General features: G+C 42.0%; 1 protein-coding gene across 1 annotated transcript; it reads left to right on the plus strand.

The window, feature by feature from the left end:
* Positions 1–183: 183 nt before the first annotated feature.
* On the plus strand, positions 184–16,927 carry LOC142560231 (protein FAM151B-like). The gene is made up of 6 exons (XM_075672183.1): positions 184–643; positions 2,999–3,062; positions 4,665–5,040; positions 5,604–5,770; positions 8,873–9,161; positions 9,855–16,927. The coding sequence occupies exons 1-5, from the start codon at positions 637–639 to the stop codon at positions 9,159–9,161; spliced, it is 903 nt and encodes a 300-aa protein (XP_075528298.1). The 5' UTR covers positions 184–636; the 3' UTR covers positions 9,855–16,927.
* The last annotated feature ends 3,759 nt before the right edge of the window (positions 16,928–20,686 follow it).

Genomic DNA, 20,686 nt, shown 5'->3' on the forward strand with positions numbered 1-20,686 from the left:
GTAACAACTCTAAATTCGTTTATAATAAGTGCGCTTTTCAACATTTTAGAGCAATTTTCATTTCAAAAGGCAACGTGCGTACTGGAATCTTAAGCGACTACAGCGCTGTAGAAAACGTAGCGGTGTGTAGCAGCGTATCTTTCTTGAAGGGAACGAGGGTTGTGATACTGAGGTGTATTCTCCAAACCTCGCACGTGCGCACTGGTCGGTTCCGTTTTCGTTGGCGGCCGCAACTTCTCCCCGCACGCCGCGAGTCGCACCAACTTCCCGGCCGCTGCTTTTGTGCGTGTTCGTCGTCCCGTAAGCGAGGTGCCACTGAACCCCCAACCCGAGTCAAGCGACGCGAAGTTTACGCGTCCCATTTGCTCTCGGTGGCGATCGCCGATGATCGGGTGAGAACTATATATTTTATGCCCGCACGCACGCACGCACTACGGACGCTCGGTGCCGAAAAAGAGAGAAGAGGAGGCTGAAAAAGAACGGAGGAGGTGGGGAGCATTGTTTCTGTGTCAAGCGGCGCGCGGCGCGCGTTGGCTCAGCTGGCTGAGGGTGTCATTGACCTTCCCAGTCGAGGCCAGTGCCCTCTGAATGGAAGCGGTACCGTTGCCCGCCCGGACCTGAGGAGCTCCGATCCGAATGTCGGGTAAGCAAGCGCTTCGATCTCTTTGCAAGTCGTACTCGCGTACTTCTTGTGCCTCGACGCGGCGTCTGCTTGTGGGTCTTTGTGGTACATAGCCGCGGTGTTTTGCCTGTTGTGTATCGAAATCGTGTCGCTCTAACATTTTATTCCTCCCTCGAGCGCGCAATACATAACGTGCGCGTAGAGCGCTTGGTGGTTTTATAACGCGCTTGCAATGGTCGCGTGCTGTTGCGCTCGGCGTGTGAGAAGATTGCGATCATTCGAGCGGGGATAATGTAGAACCCCTGTTAATCCGATTCCCGCTTGCATGATCGCATTCTTTGGTGTTGGCGTTTAATGAAACTACATAACGGGACAGCGCGCATTTCGGATGCGCGCGTGCAGAAATTGGAGAGTGATTTTTTTTTATTTATTTGCACCACACGTAGAGTTTTATTTCGCTCACTTTTCTAGGTCACGCATATTGCGCGCGTTGGGTGCAAGTGTGCAAACTTCCTTCGATCGAGAAAAAAATCGCTGCACGTTATATACCATCCGCAATAAATTGCCCATTTCTGGTCATTCCTGTAATAATCAAAATTATATATAAGCCTGCTGGAAAAAAATTAATTGAACTGGGAAGATTCTCATACGGCATCAATTGATAATTTAAGCCTGTCATATTACGTGTAATGTATATTAGAAATTGGAAAATTTTACCGGCATTCCCAATTCCTTTGTGTTGGTGTTTTGTATGGTGTACTATGTAATAATTGTTCTTACAGCATTACAAATCAAGTAGAATGAAAATACGTGCATTAAATGCCCATGTGAACGAATGTAGGTATATAAAACGATAGCAGCTCAAATTCTATTGTTTTGTTGTGCACAGATAAATTATCTGTTGAATTTACAAAATAACGTACATACAATTAATAAATGGTAAGTATAGTCTCAGAAGAAGTCTACTAGCTCTTTGAAATTGCGTGGACAATTTCTTCAAACAGGTATTGAGCAATCAAATTGCCTCACCCCACAGATAATTAAAGAGGGTATTAAATAGTTGAAAAGGCAACACGTAACTGTTCAAACAATCAAATTGGTTTCTATTGCAATGCAATATATTTAGACATCAAATTGTATAAGAGCACATATTTTACTGTCATTAGTGAAACTTAACTACTTACATTTTCTATGAAGTGATATATAAATGGAACCTGCCCAGTTCTTAGATTGATAAGCACTCGCATTTGACATATTAATAATTAGAAAGTGTAGCATGATTATGTACATCTGAAGGACAGACATACTTAAACATGAGTGCAATGTGTATCCCTTAAATTGTCTGGTTTCATGGGCAAATAAATTTGGTTTCTTAACCATGGAATATATTTATACTCATGGTACATATGTAAGAGAGATTGAAAAATTTTTCGGGGCATGTGATTGCGAATATGTTCCTCATGACTTCACCAAATGCCCTAAATATGTACGAGTAAGAATATGATTGTATAGCGAAGTATAGACCAACTCTTTCAGTTATAGGACGACTGCACAATTTGTGACAAAATTTGGTTTTCTTTTTGGACTTCATGCTTCAGAAGCTTTTGTTTGTTGCAGGTGCACTTATGTAAGAGACCTGCAAATAACTAAAAAAAAATGTAACTATAGAAATTACAATTTTATATCAGCGGGGAGCTAGCACTTATCACAAACTGATTATTTCCATATTAAATGTTAAATGAAAACCTACTCTGCTCTCTCATTTTATGTGTGAGTGATGTGCAAATGCTGAATTGTGTTTCACAGTCACAACGCACATTGCTGGTCAAGATGCCTTTAAAACTGGTTTTATTAATAACGATGTGTCCTCCAAGGCTATAAATATTAAGCAGTTAATTAGTGATAGTAACAAATACACCTTGAACACATGGTCCTCTTGAATTTCTTAATTACAAAATGCACTCCAAGGCTGTATATCAAGAAAAAAGGGCTGATTAGTCATATTGACTCATTTGGCAACCAGTACATCTGATGCAATTTGTGATGCTCACAGCAGCTAATAGTGTGTTTGTAAAAAAAACTATTTTCTTCAGCTGCACTGTCAGTTTAACTTTTTTTCATGTGACCTTAAAATTTTTTTTTATCCATGGCACAACTAGAGATGCTATCGCACTCATCATGAGCTACAATGCAAGAACGCATAGCAAAGAGGTCGCGCGTTGTAGGTCATACTGAGCGCAATAGTACGCTATTCTTGAAGCCTAAACATAGTTTATGTGATTGATTGTCTGGCAAGTGAAGCAAGAACAGTTGCTGAATCATGCTAATTTTCTTTCTTGTGTGATTCCTTTTTTGTTTTCCTTTTTTTTCCCCAAGCCACACATTATGAAGACTACAAGGCGGCCCACAGAGTACATTGCCCCGGGGCTACCAACACCGGGTAAGTACGAAAAACTAGTGATCCATTTGGCTGTGTGCATGAGAACCAAGGTTTCTCAAGACTTTCTGATCCCAGGAAACTTAGTATGCCATTCTGCCCAATAACAATATGCCATCTTTCCTATATTTCAACAAGCTACACGTTCTGTAACTGCTGCAGCCGGCATGTGTTTGCCAATAAAGTCAATATAACGAGCATGGATGCAACAAATTATCAGATATAATGAAGCAAATAAAAATTTTAGCATGTAATGGATACACGCTTATAACAAATACTAGCTATAAGTAAAGTATTTTAGTGTCAGATTTGACTCCATTATGACAACGTTTAACTGCATGTATTCCAGTCCTATGTCAAAGTGAAAAATTATGTGTTGACAATGACATGTGTTGGTTAGATAGAGTTAATTACAAAATGAAGTGCGAATATATCTTCCGAAACAGCTGGTATTTTAGCAGCAATTTTGGTAAATGCAACAGCTCCTTTCACTTCGTAGTGCCCTAACTGCATTGTGTGTTGAATGCTGGTATCGTTACAGTTCTATTGCATTTTCAACCTTTGTCAAATTTGTCCTAGCTTTGTTTCAATGCAATGTACCTTTCGAAAGTAAATCAAAAGTCACTTCTCGACCCACCGTGATTGCTCAGTGGCTATGGTGTTGGGCTGCTGAGCACGAGGTCGCGGAATCGAATCCCGGCCACGGCGGCCGCATTTCGATGGGGGCAAAATGCGAAAACAACTGCGTGCTTAGATTTAGGCGCATGTTAAAGAACCCCAGGTGGTCGAAATTTCCGGAGTCCTCCACTACGGCATGCCTCGTAATCAGAAAGTGGTTTTGGCACGTAAAACCCCATAATGTAAAAAAAAAGTCACTTCTCTTAATCTTTGTTCAATCCATTTTGTCTGTGTTCCAGAGCACAATTATATTTATTCCTATGAACTAAGTTCGTTCATTTAGTTAGAACCAACTGCACGCACTATTTTTTATGAGGCATACGCTCAAGGAATTATCATTCACATAAAATAAGGTAGAGAAGTTTCACTCATGCATAATTTCAAGAACACAAGGGAATGATTGCAAATAAAGGTGCTTTCCTTTTCGCTGAAGCGAATTAACAAAAGTTAATCTCTTTTGGAATGCTAGTGTCACACAAACAAAATGCAGACATGAGAAGAGCACGTGACCACACAGACCACTTTTCTAGTTCTGTGTCATCTTGTTCGCGTTACACTAATGTTCCAAATGGAGCAGCGACAGTCCCACATCATAACCTTAGTTAGCCCCACAAAGCTAGATGTATCATTTTTGTTATGTTGATTGAAAATTCCAACTTAAGCAGAAGAAACCTAATGCACATCCTATAGTAACATTCTTTTATACACCAGAGCGAGTTTCCAGTTGGGTATAGTTCATCAAGTCAGTTACTAAATAATGAATTTTGTGCAGACAAATTAATTTTTACTCAACATTGTATCATTTTTTTTTTTGCATAAATGTACTCGCCATGGGCAGACATAAATGTGAACAAGTTGTTTTAATTTTTTTCATATAGAATAGTGTCTGGGCTTTCTGAGGTTAACGTCGCTGTAATACTGGCACAGGGGTCGTACCACCTCGGGCCCGGTGGCGCCGTCTCTGGTGGACTACTTTCCACAGGCTGCCGGCGATGGGCTCAAGGTGGTCTGGGAGCATGCCGTCAACAGCCGGCAGCGGCTAGCGATGGCCCTGCGAGGACCTGGCATGATTCTTGAAGGAGACGTCAGCATGGGTGCCAGTGGTCGTTACCCAGTGCCTGTCATGGCACATCCGTCCGTTACAGCAGCCTTCGGCAATGGTGGTGGGAATGGCGACTTGACTCTGGACGAGTGGCTGCATGAATTGGCCCTATGCGGCATGCCTAAGGGTGCCAAGCTCGACTTCAAGTCCACTGAGGTCGTTGAACCTGCCTGCCGTATCCTGGCACGCTACATTGACAAGGTATCCTCGCAGACTGCATTCTTGCAGACACAGGCTGCTGCTGAGTGACACAGAATGACAAATCAATTTAGACCAAGGAAATTTTATTTCAAGGCTCTGAAGATCTTCAGCCGCGAATCTTCCTTTTCTTAGGCTTCAGTACATGCTGCAATATTGTTTATTATAGTGGGCTACACCATACAGTGGAGCACACAATCTAATGACTCCGGGATGACTGCATCGACTGTGCAAAACATGCTGACAGTTTGTGCAGGCATGTCTCCTGCCTTTATTGGCACTTAACAGTTACTCTGGATGAAGTATTAACGGTTACTCCTCATGTGCATAGTAAACCACATATTTTTTTAAAGTATGCATGTAACACAGATCTGACATGTAAGGCATGCAATGCAGTCGGCCACTAAAGTTTACGGGACACAGGCTCCATGGAAATTGTAAACCTCCACTATGTTAAGGCAAGAGCACTTTATTTTAAGAAATCTAACTTAGTCAGAGCGAGATTTCATTTTAACAGCTGGTAATGGTGGTAGTGATGGTGATGAAGAATTGGCGCCACCCCACAGTTGCAAGGGCCCGTGGTGCTGAATGCCGATGTGCTGCCAGGACCAGACTGCGCAGCTGTGCCTCCTGTGGACGCCTGGACTTTCTTGACGCTCTGCCGAACCCGTTTCCCTCGCTCCATCATTTCCCTCGGCTGGACAACCCAGGAAGGCTCATGCCTGAAAATGGGGTGGGTTCTCCGGCATAAAGTACAGTATTGACAAGAGGCGTGAACAGTTATGGAGAGTTATTGATAGCACTCCTGATCCAATCAATAGTTGAGTTACTGTCTAGCTATTGATGGTTAAAAAGAACTGATAGAACTACTGATAGTACACCAGCTGAAATGATCAGCCCAATGGCTGAGAGCGTGCATTCTACAGCCATCTACATTGATGGAAGATACTACAAGTTTACTTCACAGGCACATTAGAGAGCAGTGTTTGTGGAGCCTTGGCTTGACTTTTATTATAGAAGTAAAGTGATGGTATTATATCGAGAGTGTGCTATGACTCAACTGTTTCAGAAAACTGCCTATATTTCCATGGAAAATAGTTTAACAGTTTTGCATCACCAGTGAACACACACCTGAGGGGCTCCAAAGCATTTTTCAAACTATGTTTTTTTGGAAAGGTCCTGAAGAGAGCTCAAGAGAGTCTATAGAGAGCAGATTAATTAGAGATGCACCATTTCTAAGAATAGGCCGTCAAAAAGAACCAACAAAATGCCTGGAGAGGCATTTGAAAAGAAGAAAGCAGGTAGATATCAGACCAGACTATGGACTCTGCTGCGCTCAAACGGTCCTGACACAAGCAGATTCATTGACTCCATGCAACCTGTCACATTTCTCATTGATCTAGAGAGCAAATGGCACATAAGTCACCTAATACGTGACCAATTAGCACAACAGCACAATGTTGGCTGAGTGAAATGTATATTTAGCTACTGTCCCAGCTAATCTAGTTTTCTGTGCACATTCTTCATTATAACAACCATGTTTGAAGGTGTCTCTATCCAGGTGGCCTAGGAGCAGGTCAATGGGTCTTTGATGGCAAGAAGTTTGTTGTAATATGGTTTCTGTTCATGAATGGGGAAACTTGATGGGCCAACTAGCGCATGAGTGCTACCAATCGAAGGTGCCAACATTTGTTGCCTCCTCTTCATTCATTTCATCGTATGACCAAGAGAAAACCTGGAACTGTGAATTCCGGTATACTTCTAGATTATACATATGTATATCGACTGCTTCCACCTATATATGCTAATACAAAGAATAAACTAAGTTATCCCAGCTAGAAACAAGCCACAATGCAGATCTACTTGTAATAAAATCAATTGGTGATGGCATTCTCAGCTGGTGGTAAACAGGAAGTTGTGCCATGCTGTTTGGGGGTTTAACTGAAAATAAACTGTGACAGCTGTTTCCAATTAGGAGCCGAATTGTGCGTTTTTCTTTTTGTTCTACCAAAACCAATGCCAAGTGAACCAAGATTACACATTTATTTCATGCTTTGCCTGCACAAAGGCAGTGCTGCCTTCCTTGAAGTTGTAAAGGAAGTCAACCGAGTGCTTCCTAAATGTTGTACCGCTTCTGTGCCTTGGACGAGCTGGGTTCGTCCATGCATTTCTGGTAAAAAAGACCAAGGATGACCGATGCAATGCCATGGACAAGCTGGTTTCACCTCAGTGCTTTGCTGTGTTTGTTGTAGACGGCAGGACACAATCTAAGAGGAAGTGTGCAAAGTGGGAGCGAGTTTATTCTTGCAGAGGAAATAAAACAAGTTGGCAATTCAAGCCTTGCAAAATCGTGCAGCCGGCAGTTCAAGCTTCGACGGCTTTCTCATGAAAATGAAAACCCAACTTCAGCGATTAATCAAGTTCAGCGCTGTTAAGCTTCGCTTTTGCGTTGATGGTTAAGATCCTGACGAAATAAACACATTAAACACTGTCTGCAGTGTTTTCATGAAAAATTTCTCAATAAAAAATTTCACCATTTTTGTTCAGAATTCTGGAAAATAGTGTGGCACAAAAGTAATTAAACATGACCAGCCTGTTGAATACGTGTGACATTTGTGTGTATATCTGATCGCCGTGTATGTCATAATTATCACAAAACACCTGAAGTAGCATGCCAGGCAAACATCTCCTGCTTTCACTAGAGACAGTGTCTCTCTCTGTGTGACCATGTCACTAGTCTGCAGTCTTGTGATCTGCCCCTCTATTTATTGTGATAGCAATTATACGGACGCTTTAGGCGCGTTCAGGCCACCAGCGCAGCCGTTGTTGTGCTGTCCCACTATTGATGGCACATACGCATAGATGCGGGATGTATTTGGCTGTAAAAACGACAAGGTGAAGTGGATTCACCGTCAATGCTACGCTCAATCGCTTCAGTGGCAGAACAAGGGCAGCGTTTTGCCTTCCCCTGCTGGCATGAGTGTTGTATGTGTGCATGCTATAAGCATACTGGCATTCCTGCTGAGCTGCTCAGTGTATGCACTGGTCGGAGCAGTAAACATCACGCTAACATTATCCGATATGCCACAAGATGCTGACTAATGCATACGGTTTCCTGCCATTTTCATCTCCTGCAACACCCAGGCGCAATGCCACTGGCGGCACTACTCATCATGCCAGCATTGTGAGATGCCTTGTATATTCCAGGGCGCTGTTCCTTCTGCCCAGCAGCAGTTGCCTTGTGTGCTGCATTGTTCCAACATGTTGCAATCATGTACAGTCAAACTTCCATATAACGATGTCAGTAAAATTGGCAATTTGCTTCGTTATATTGAAATTTTGTTGTATTGGATCTTATTGCATTTGGACTTTATACAAAACATGATGTGGCTCCACTTTGGCAGTTGCTCTTGTTGCAGGGCACGCCATTTAATAAGTGCGTTTGCAAGCAGCCGCTCGTAATTCAATGATTTGACCATCTGTGTTCGCAGAAGTTTCCGTTTACTGTCTCGGCATTTCTTTGCGGTGACAGTGAAATTTCAGTTATACTGAAATCGAATACAGACATACTTCGTTATATTGAGGTTCTAAATACATGGTGTTCAATGGACAAGAGGCTATGAAAATTTAGATACTTTGTTATATCGAAGTTCGTTATGTCAAGGTTTAACTGTACATAGTTAGAACACTGTCCAAGGAGTTTTAGCACAATGCTTCACCCTTTTGATAAACTGCCATACTTTTTCCCCAGAATTTTGATGTTGCCTTTATAAGAACTGTAAAGTAAGTCGCATGTGTTACAATCATAACAGATCTTGCCTTCCACTTCATTCAGGTACACGCGGGAGATGGTCGAGAGCATGGGTGCTCTGGTGCGAGAGTACAACCTGGGTCAACCCGTGAGCTTTCCTGTGTGGCTGCCTCTAGCACGTCGTTCACTGGGCGACCTTCAGCGGCTGCTGGCACAAGTGCCACGTTCTTCATTGACTGTGTTTGCCCGCCGTGGTGAGCCCTGGGCGGCCGCACTGCCAGATCTCGCAGCTCTGCGCTCAGCCTTCAGCCCGTCACTCGTCTACTATGACCTGCCACACGACCTACTCCAGGCTTTTCTGCCACTCTGCTAGGTGAGGATGCCGTAATGGCAGGCTTGCAATTTTCTCTGCAACTGAGCCACGTCTTACCGTAGAACAAATGCTGAGAGTCATAGCGCTCCTGTTTAGCGTTTACTTAAGCTAACTGGTAAGGCAATTGGATTTTTAATATCCCCCCATGTTTGCCTAAAAGAAGCCTACTTAGTTTAAAGGTATATAATCTCTGTTCACCTGGCATGGATCTATCAGGCTGAAACTTCAAGAACAACAAAGAAACTTGAACAGAAGCTAGAGACCATGCAATCAGCACTGAATTCTAACATTGTGGGTGTAATGCAAAGCAGGGAAAGACGGATGCGCTGATCCTAGTTAAGCTTAAGGGGAAAAGGGAGAGGTCCTGTAGTGTGTAGAACAGATGACTGTCTAATCTAATATAATTAGAGTAAAAGGACTGATGCCAAGGGAAGGAAAATACGTAGTCAAGGACAGCAGAGAATTAGATGGAGTGACGAGTTTAGGAAGTTTGCAGGCTTATGGAGAGTTTGGCTGACACAGGACAGAGTCACTTGGAGACCTATGAGAGGGTATTTGTCCTGCACAGAACGTTAATATATGCTGATAATGATGATGACACCAAGTCTAGATGGCCTTAGCTGGCAAAATGCAGCCACATATCTCCGCTCTGTCTACTGCGTATCCTTAGGACCATTTTCCTGTCTCCATCAGGTCAACTTTCTCAGACATTGCCATCCGGCCATGTCCGTCGTCAACTTCGGCCAACTGTTGGAAGCCAGCTACCCATCCATGAGAAGGGCATCCGCAGCACGCACCTGTGACGACGAAAGCAATCAAGACACCTGTGAAACTTCCAGCATCCGTGTTGCCTTGGGTGCTTGCCCCCACACCGGTGTTTATTTTAACAACAGTTTTGGCACCCATATAATGCTGTTGGTCTGTTGCGTCACTCAGACTTATTAGTACACCAGCTGCAATTTCCGGAGATTGCGCCAGGACGACTTATGCGAAGCATGCCTGCCCACTGTAGCTGAGAGATGGTAGTTTTGTCTGTGGCCATGTTGAATGTGTGAAGAGGCCTGTTGCTGTGCACGCTGGAGATGTTGGCACAACTGACATGTCTTCACAACGAGCTTCATAACTAATACACACTGCACCTCGGAAAAAAAAAGCAGTGAACTTCATTTTTGTTTGCTTCCACTTGCTGTATGTACTGTGGCAAGCTTAGGCATTGAGATGCCTGCTGTTACACTGCTGCCATGTGCGCATGGCGCTTAGATATTGAAGCAAGTAAGTTGCCCCACATATAGGCAACCTTAGAATGCTTTTCCATTTTTTGGTCACTTTTACCAGACCCTGCCCTCCCCGAGCACCTTGACCATGCAGCTATTATGGCAGCCTCATGACCTATAACTGAGCTTAGATAACTTAGCAAGTGGGACTTGTAGCTTTCTGTCACATGGTTGCCATTTCATCTAGTTTTGATTGCCTGGCATATGTGCTGAACAGGCATGACATATAGAGATTTTTGCCTTCACAGTGGCCTTGTAAACAGTCATTCGACAGTCCTGTGGCCCTCAACTGGAGAGTTGCAGTAATGTAAAGCATATGGCACAATGTGGGCCCTGTTTCTGTTCTTGTGCCATTAGCACACAGCGGAAGCGCATGGGACCGGGGTGTGGTCAGGTTTACAGTTGTTGAAGAGATGGATCTAGAGAGTTGTGGTTGTATTGACATGCTAGTTTTTATAGGAAGTGCTGTCTGACACTGAGAAATAAAAGACACAGAGCTGCGGCAATGTTGTGTGAACAAAATTACTTTGCTAGTGAAGCTGGAAAACGCCTTAAACAGCTTGCTGACGTGCAAGGTTTCAGCTTGAAAATGAGTGAAATGTGCACAGAGGTCCGGTACTCGCATGCCCAGAAATGTAAGCCCCAAAGAGTTCATTTATTTCTACAGCTTTACTAGTGATAAGCATCTAAGGATAGTAGAAATCATTTTAGCATATATAGAGTATATACATAGCAATCATTTTAGCTAACATATGTATGTTAGCATATGTTGCCTGGGCCTCTGTGTCATGATGATGGAATCAAGAGATTTGCTTTCTACTTGTCTTGCAAAAGTAGACCTATATCGTAATATATGTCAACTCATGGCCCCATCACCGAGACATTGTGCACTACCAATTGCTTGCAAAAGCATGTATCAATTTTGTAAAATAAATTGAGAAATTGCCCACCCCGCAAAAACTCTCCAGACTGCAAAAAGCCATGGCTTACCCGTGCATTAACTGTGTGCAGCATTTGATTGTTTATTGGCCTGTGCTCTTTTCAAAAGAAAATGATTTGATTAGGTACACAGGTCACTCACAATAATTTGAAGGTGTCCTATGAACATCATAAGAGAACATCCAAAAAATGTTTAGGACAAGGAAGCAGTCAGAGATGCAGTGCTGACTACCAACTCTCATGTTTATTGTACCAAAGGCAGTCTACCTACACAAAGAAAAGCAAGCAAACAAACAAAAGCCCAAGACCCAAAAACTGCAAAAAATGGAAGAAACTGTCAACTTGCCTTCACTTGTGCTGTATGGCAAAGAAATTTTGCATCTTTGCTTAGACATACAGCATTTTCAGATTATGGTTTCCCCCATTTTTATTGCTTTAAGAACCTCACACTTGTGCTTGTTTTGTTGCTTTCCCCATGTATATAACTGCCTTCTGCTCAATATGCATGGCAGTTGGTAGTGAGCAATGCGTCCATATCTACTTCCTTATCTCATTTTTTAAGCTTTTTTTTTTTTTTTTTGTCATGACAATTGCTCATCAACTAGCTTACCTTTGTAACCTGCTGCCGTTTATGAACAATTGCGGCTTTTGCACCGAGAGGTCGCCCACTCGACATTTTCAGATTATATATGTTTGCAGCGACTTGAGATATTACAGTAGTTGCATTGACTTGTGCTCTTTGCGACAACAACCTGGCATGACATTGGCGCAGCTCTATGTTTCAAGATGCCTTAAAAGACAGCAAGGAAGAGTGTGAAAGGGTTGCGTGCTGAAAAGAATTGTTAAAGAGTTGTTGTCCTGGAAAGGTGCAAGGGGGACCACACCGAATCGAGACTGATGCAAGAGCAATGTGCTATGGCACGGTATGCCTGTGTGTGCGCATGTTGAACCATCGTATCGAGATGTTGTCTTTGAGCATGCAGAAAACATTGAAGCACCATGTATACTGGTTGTGTGCACCTTAGAGTGAATGGATTGTCACCTTGTTTTTGCTGCAGATGTAGGGTGCTTTGCTTTTTGAGATTTTTTTAAAGGACACTTGCAGCTTGGAATGTAGCTAATGTAACGGCAGTGTAGCTACAACTTGCTGCGTGTGGCGTGAATTTTGTCACACTAAAGGACTTGCGTGAGCCACCATATAGACTGCCTTTTCATGCCCATGCTGGAAACAAACAAGTACATTAATCTGCCCATTTACTTGAAAAGATGTGCCGCTGCTCTTAGTGTTTGGAGTGCCTCATTGCTGTTTCTTCTGTGTGTATTTTTGACTTGATATGATCATTTTCAATATCGGCTATCTTCAAGGTGCTTATGAAACGTTCAACAGTGCCAGCTGAAAGCAGTTGTAACACAATGGATCAGAAAACACCCAATGAGCGTAAAGTACACTTTAGAAGCATTGAATGCACAGTTTTAACACGTTAGCATGTAAGGCAGCAAACACGGGTATGCAAATGGAACAAATTTTCAGCTTGGCGCCACCTGGTGTTGGTCTGTCAACATAGCACCATGTGCTGCTATCATTGCCAAAATGCATATTCTGGGTATCTGTTTCGATCGATTACCATACGGTACAAAATAGACATGCCAACAGTGCCAAGATGAAAATGCACCAGAAACACACTCCATGTGGTTGCAGCTTTAGAGATCATCCATAGAGTAATACCCAATATACTGCTAGCAAGCTTTGCTGCAGTGCACAACGCCATCAAGAAAATATTGTCTTAGCACTTTCGTCACAACATTAAATAGTGTTCTGCCTCTCATGCAATGCAAAGAAGCTTCATATAGATATGTACTAAAAATATCTCCTATCATGTAAAAAACTTATTTGTGTGTGCCTTGTCTTCATCTGTGCTCTCTGATCTGACAAGCTTGGCTCGTATGTACCCCTTAAGATCTACAAATTGGCCATGCAGATTCTTGTGGTCTTCAAAATCAGTCTTTATCTACACTGTTGTGGTGGCACTTATTCCTATAAACAAGTACAACTAGCACGGATTTTCATAAGTACACAATCTATAACTTCAGTTTAGTACATCTGAGCTACATCTTCAGCTTGTCTACATCTACAGCTTGTCTTGGTGTTTCACCAAGACAAGCTTTTCAGTAAACATTGAGAGAAAATTTTGCATCATGGTGCCTTTTAATGCAGTTTGAGCTGACTTGTAAGGCAAGGAAAGCTGCAAGCTATGCTAGAATCACCTTAGTCTAAAGCAGTGGGCAACATGCAGATCTAAAACTCTGTTGCAGTTTGTTCATATGAGCAAATATATGTCGTGGGATACTTAGCAGTCATTTGTATACACCTGCACTTTGCAGCACGTGCAATGCAGTGTCATTTGATGTAGGCAGCTTACACCTTGAGCATAAGGCTCTGCACATTTCACCTCATATCACACACTGAACTGTGCAAGCAACCATGGCTCTTAGACAAGAGCCACAAAAAGTCACTCCTAAAGAAGACCCTGTCTGCAGCAGTTTCAATATGAGTTGCAATTTCCTCAACCAGTCAGCCAAATAGCTTAATGCCAGAGCTTACACGTACTGATAAAAACAGACCATAAGAGGCCTTGTAAAATACTGTGCAACTTCACAAGCAAAAGTTGATGCTGAGTTGAGTACCCATCATAAGTAGGCAGTCCTATTGAAAAGTAATAGGAAGTTTATATGTACACCAGCATGAGATGCATTCAAAATGTTCACAAACCAGTAGACACAGGTTTGAAGCAAACTGAAAAATAAACGAACGACAGAAGCACAAACCCAGAGAACCATCATGCACATCAAACACTGCATTGAATAGCAGTGACTTGTGTTCCTTGATCACATCTCTCTGTTCACAACAAAACTTTAACGAAAGAGTGTCAGAGTAAAGGTGCACATGCCATAATTTCTCAAATATAAATAGATCTTGTCATGCACAAATTTTTCAATGTGGGCAAAGGTGCCTAGACTCACTAAAAGTTCAGGTACTTTGTTATAAATAAAATACGACCGCCCAAAGTCATGCCACAATTGAGAAAGACTGTGGCCCCCTAGATAAATTAGTGTCCACCATCGCTGCATTCTTTTATTTGTAGTCACTCATTTTTTGTGTCTGGTGCTTACATCCATTTATTCATACATATTTTTATTTGAAGCTTTCCTGTCTCAAAACCAGAAGCTTTCTTTGATTCAAGAAAACATGGTTACGTGAACTTAGCCTAGGATAGTGCATTATAACCTGGCTTTCCAATTCTGAGGCCGTTACTTGGCAGCATTAGGAAATGTTGTTGCATGCAGATTCATTACTTCTTAAAAAAAAAAAAAAAATCTGTGAACATGTCAACAATGCATACTTATGATTGCCAAACTTAAACCAGACAGCTTTCATGTCTGGTTAAGCTTCTTGACACAAAGTTTCTAGGTACAATGCACAACAAGCTATAGTAATTTTATATGTGAGGCCAAGATGTAGATTCTGTCAAAATTCTTACATAATGTGCTTCTCTTTTGCCTTGCACCTTGTATTACCATATGATTGTGTGGCTTCCCTGCTAAACACAAACGGATTCTCCAAAGGCGATATAATAAAAGGAATTTGAACTGAAAAATGTATCGATTCGAGAACACAGGAAGCCATTGGAAAAGAGGACTTGAGAAAACACACGAAGGCTAGGCCTGCAAAACACCTTTGAGGACACGCACATAAGTGAAAGTAATCTGAACTACAAAAGCACAGTACATAGTGGTACATCCACTTATTTTTTTTCCATCCCACTTGGACAGGATGCTACCGTGGATCTAGCAGTTACATGAATTGTGAGTTGTAACGCACCCATAACCGTAAGAGTAATGAAGGCAAGAACACAGAGCTTAAGCTATCCTAATTTCTTTCGCTCGTCTACAAAAACTGTTGTAGGTCCTTAAGTGCTGCCTTCAAGCACTGCCCTGTAGGGCTGTACTTTGTGAGGACTCCTTTTCATTCCATCCTTTTAATTTTTCTGGTTACCAGTCACAACAAATAGCCAATCCCGGCAATGACATTTATTGAACACTGTACAAGCTAATGGAATAGGACCAAACCATAGGCTTGCACACAGGTAGAAGTGCAGTCAGTGGCATCAGCCCGCTAAATCTGGCACAGATATGCTTCACAGTTATCTGGAAACTATGAGGAAGATGTGTCATTCTCGGCAGTTTTTTTGCACTCTTCTCTTGTACCACGTGCTTGTTTCATGATATGAACAATTTTTTTATTGATAACACAGGTATCCATTGTAACATATGTGTAATCCGGAAGAGTGTACCGCTCATTGGTAAACTGAAGGGCACCAAATAACAAGTGAAAGATTCCCAATTTCAAATTATTAAATCAGATATTCTCGAACAACTTTGGCAGACCTGGCCCTGCAGCTAGCTGCTATGAAGCCAACATCAGCCAGAAAAGAAGCTAAGTGACCAAAAACACTGCTGCAAGGCTATGCCCCCACCTGACTGTGGGTGTTTTTTTTTTCACACTTACAAATTAAAGACGGGATAAAGAAAACAATCGCTACACAGTCTGCAGCCATGACCTATCTATTCTTGTAGCATCCTTCTCGAGGACAGCAGCATTCGCTGTACTTTTGATTAAAAGAGTACTGACACACCTCGAAAGCTACAGAAACTCTACCACATGTTTCATGCATGTAAAAGAATGACACTTAGCAAGTGTGAAGGTTGGGAAACATTGCATATTAATTTGTTACCAGGCATTGGTCTAGAAATGGTGTACCTGGTGTAATCAACATTACTGTGACATCACGACACAGAGCAAAATTTGCTGACCTTGTGCAGCAATAGGGCTAAGACCAATGACATTGCTTGTAAAAAAAAAATAAGACTAACAAGAGTGCTGCCCGGGTTTCTTCTAACTGTGCTTGTGTGCATGTACAGTTCAGACAGAGCATGCCAGTTTATTGTGATGGCATGACACATCGAATTCCCGAGTACCGAAGCCGAAACTTGTTCACAGAAACAAATATTACGGTCAATTATCTTGGGAGCTCTGGCACTTGCCAATATTTTTCCCAATGTTCAGTGTGTTATAACCTTCATTCAATGCAAAAAAAATAATAATTTTTCATTTTCATGTCAGTATTCCTTGAAGTCCAAACAGCTGAACTTCCACGTGCCTGTATTTAGCTCTTATTGCACAGCTTGGTATTGAACCTGTATTGCAAAGCTGCACAATCAATGGTAGATACAAATTCTCTGCCCCAACAAGTTGGGCCTGTACAATATTTGAGCCTTGTTATGTGCAGTGGCCTTTCACGCACTCCAAAGCACCGTGCAGCTAGCAGCGTGTATAGTGTAGGGGTGCACGTTTTTAGTACAGTCATAGTTGTTGCTTCAAAATGTTGTTGTTGTGAGCTAAATGACTTTCTTGAAACTATGAGATGATGGAAAAATATGCTTTTTTTTTTGTCAGCAGCTCGCTGGAAGCACAAATAAAAAATTTTTTGAAAGCAGCCACCTCTGCCGTATCATTGTCACAGCAGCAAAATGTGTTTGCATGTGTATAGCCATGTTCATGTCGTTTTCAAGTTGGCGCACTGTTTGCTTTTATAAAAGGCTATCAGGACAGCACAGGAAAGGTAGGAGGTGGTGGAAGCTAAGCCACCAGAGCTGCCTTGAAACTGACTCAAAATTTATACACATAAATGTGCTCAACATACACAATGCTCTAAACATACACAATGACGCTAAAGACCTTGACATGGCAAACAGAAATATAAGGAATTATTTAATGTAAAAAAGTAAATCTAAAATGTTTCTCGCCAATATCAGCTTATAGTGACTGTATGCTTATAACAAATGCCAGATATAACGAAGATAATTTTGTGTCAATTGAGGCTTCATTATCATGAGGTTCTAGTGCATTAGTAAATTGCACTCTTGCACTACCAAAATGGCTACTATTACCATCAGAGAAGGCTCAGTAAGCCAGAAAGGATTTAAAAGTGAAACATTCGAAGTAATGCCATCCTGAAGTACCTGCATTAACTCGCAGTGACGTCATGGATTTTGACAGCGTCTACTTACGCATAGTTAATCGCTCATCACTAAAGAAGTGCCTGTATTTCATTCTAAAAAAATGAAGACTCTTCCTGTAAAGTTTACAGTACTTTTCATGAGCCAGAATTGCCCAATATAAGCTAAAATGCTTTGATCATCAACAGTGCTTTTTTTTTTGTTCTTTGCCCACTGCAGAACAAACGCCTCTCCCTGCGATATCCAATTACCCCTGACCTGTGCCAACTGATTCCAACTTGCGCCCGCAAATTTTCTAATTTCATCACCCCACCTAGTTCTCTGCCGTCCTCGACGGCACTTCCCTTCTCTTCGCATCCATCCTACGTATTACATGGCCTGCCCAGCTCCATTTCTTTCTCTTAATGTCAATTAGAATATCGGCTATACCTGTTTGCTCTCTGATCCACACCGCTCTATTCCTGTCTCTCAACGTTACAGCTATCATTTTTCATTCCATCGCTCTCTGCACGGTCCTTAACATGTTCTCACGCTTCTTTGTCAACCTCCAAGTTTCTGCCCCATATGTTAGGCCTAGCAGAATGCAGTGATTGTACACCTTTCATGTCAATGATAGTGGTAAGCTCCCAACCAGGATCTGGCAATGCGTGACATATGCACTCCAACCCATTTTTATTCTATAAATTTCCGTCTCTTGATCAAGGTTCCCCGTGAGCAATTGACATAGATAAACATACTCCTTCAGAGGCTCACGATCCTAAACTCTTGTTCCCTTGTCAGGCTATTGATCATTACCTTTGTCTTCTACATATTAGTCTTCAACCCCACTCTTACACGATCTCTGTTAAGGTCCTTAATCATTTGTTGTAATTCGTCCCCAGTGTTGCTGAACAGGACAATGTCATGTGCAAACTTAAGGTTGCCTAGATATTTGCCGTTGATCCTCACCCTAAGCCTTCCCAGTTTAATAGGCTTGAATACTTCTTCCAAGCATGCAGAGAATAGCATTGGAGAGATTGTCTCTCCCTGCCTGACTCCTTTCTTTAAAGGTATCTTTCCGCTTTTCTTGTGCAGAACCAAGCTAGCTGTGGAATCTTTGTAGATATTTCTGAGGATATTAACGTATGCCTCCTGTACTCCTTGGTTACGCAATGCCTCTATGACTGTTGGTACCTCTACTGAATTAAAAGCCTTTTCATAATCTGTGAAAGCCATAAAGAGAGGTTGATTGCACTTGGCAGATTTCTCAATTGCTTAATTGATGACACAGACGTGATCCATTGTAGACTATCCCTTCCTGAAGTCAGTCTGTTTTTCTGATTTATTAAAAAAAGAAATATGAGGTTTTATGTACTAAAACCACAATCTGATTATGAGGCACGTCGTAGTGGACAACTCCGGAAATTTGGACCACCTGGGGTTCTCTAACGTGCACCTAAATCTAAGTACATGGGTTCATTTCGTCCCCATCGAAATGCGGCCGCCGTGGCCGGAATTCGATCCTGCGACCTTGTGCTTAGCAGCCAAACACTGTGCCACTAAGCAACTACTGCGAATTTTTTCCTGATTGATTGAAGTGTTACCCTGATTCCATGGAAAATTATCTTGGTGAATATTTTACACAGTACTGAAAGAAAGCTAATGGGGCTATAATTATTCAATCCCTCTTATGGATTAATATAACGTTGGCCTTCTTCCAGCTCTCTGGTGCACTGAAGTCATGGGGCAATTGCGCATAAAGGGCCGCAAGCTTTTCAAGCATATTTCCTCCATCTTTGATTACATCGACTGCTCTTCTATCTTCTTCCACCACTTTTCCCGGGGACCATATCTTGCAAGACCATTTTAACTTCATCGCTAGTTATATAGAAGGAGCCTCTGTGTCCTGTTCATCACTACTTCCTCAATCATTTGTTGCAACTCGTCCGCATTATTGCCAAATAGAACAATGTCGTTGGCAAACCGAAGTTTGCCGAGATATTCGTCGTCGATCCTTACTCCCACGCCTTCCGTTTAATAGCTTGAATACTTCTTCCAAGCACGCAGTGAATAGCATTGGAGAGATTGTGTCTCCCTGTCTGACCCCTTTCTTTACAGGTACCTTCCTGCTTTTCTTGTGTAGAATTAAGGTAGCTGTAGAACCTCTGTAGATATTTTCCAAGATATTCCTGTATGTAACCCCCACTACTCCTTGATTACATAATACCTCTATGACTGCTGGTATTTCTACTGAATCAAATGCCTTTTCATAATCTATGAAAGCCATATAGAGAGGTTGATTGTACTCTGCAGATTTCTCGACTGCCTGACTGATGACATGGATGTGATGCGCTGTAGTGTGTCCCTTTCTGAAGCCAGCCTGTTCTCTAGGTTGACTTAAGTTTTGCCGCTATTCTATTGAAAATTATCATCGTGAATATTTTATACAACACTGAAAGTAAGCTAACGGGCCTATAATTTTCCAATTCTTTAATGTCTCCCTTTTTGTGGTTTAGTACAATGTTGGCATTCTTCCAGTTAGCTAGGGCCCTTGAAGTCGACAGATAGTTGGTACAAAGGGCCGGCAGTTTTTCAAGCATTATGTCTTTTCCATCTTTAATTAAATCGACTGTTATTCCATCTTCTCCTGCCGCTTTTCCCTGTGTCATGTCTTGCAAGGCCATTGTAACCTCATTGTGAGCTAAAGGAGGAGCCTCTCTATCCTGTTCATTACTACTTCTAATTAAGGTAGCATGGCTGTTCTGGGTACTGTACAGGTCAGTATAGAATTCTTTTACTGCTTTTACTACATCTTCTAAATTGCCGATGATATCACCTTGCTTATCTTTCAGCGCATACATCTTGGCTTGCCCTATGCCAAGTTTTCTTCATACTGATTTCATGCTGCATCCATTTCTTACAGCTTCCTCAGTTTTTCTCACGTTAAAATTTTGAATATCGTTACTTTCTCCTTATTGATCAGTTTTGACAGTTCCACAAATTCTGTCTGATCTTTTAAGTTTGACACTTTCATGCTTTGTCATTTCATTACTAGGTCCTTTGTTACTTGGGAGAGCTTACCTACTGGTTGCCTTGGTGCCTTGCTTCCCACTTCAATTGCTGCTTCTGAAGCCAGCCTAGTTACGGTCTCATTCATCACCTCTATGTCATCTTCATCTCTCTGTTCTAATGCTGCACATTTGTTTGCAAGCACCAGCCTGAATTGGTCTGCTTTTACCCTTACTGCATCTAGAT

The sequence above is a fragment of the Dermacentor variabilis genome, chromosome 10 (genome assembly GCF_050947875.1).
Source record: "Dermacentor variabilis isolate Ectoservices chromosome 10, ASM5094787v1, whole genome shotgun sequence".
Taxonomy (NCBI): domain Eukaryota; kingdom Metazoa; phylum Arthropoda; class Arachnida; order Ixodida; family Ixodidae; genus Dermacentor; species Dermacentor variabilis.

What these genes read in the sequence shown, in the direction of transcription:
- LOC142560231 (XM_075672183.1), top strand. An exon ending in CCCGGGGCTACCAACACCGG is followed by an intron (nt 3,063 to 4,664) that starts GTAAGTACGAAA and finishes ATACTGGCACAG; the next exon opens with GGGTCGTACCACCTCGGGCC. An exon ending in TGGCACGCTACATTGACAAG is followed by an intron (nt 5,041 to 5,603) that starts GTATCCTCGCAG and finishes GCCACCCCACAG; the next exon opens with TTGCAAGGGCCCGTGGTGCT.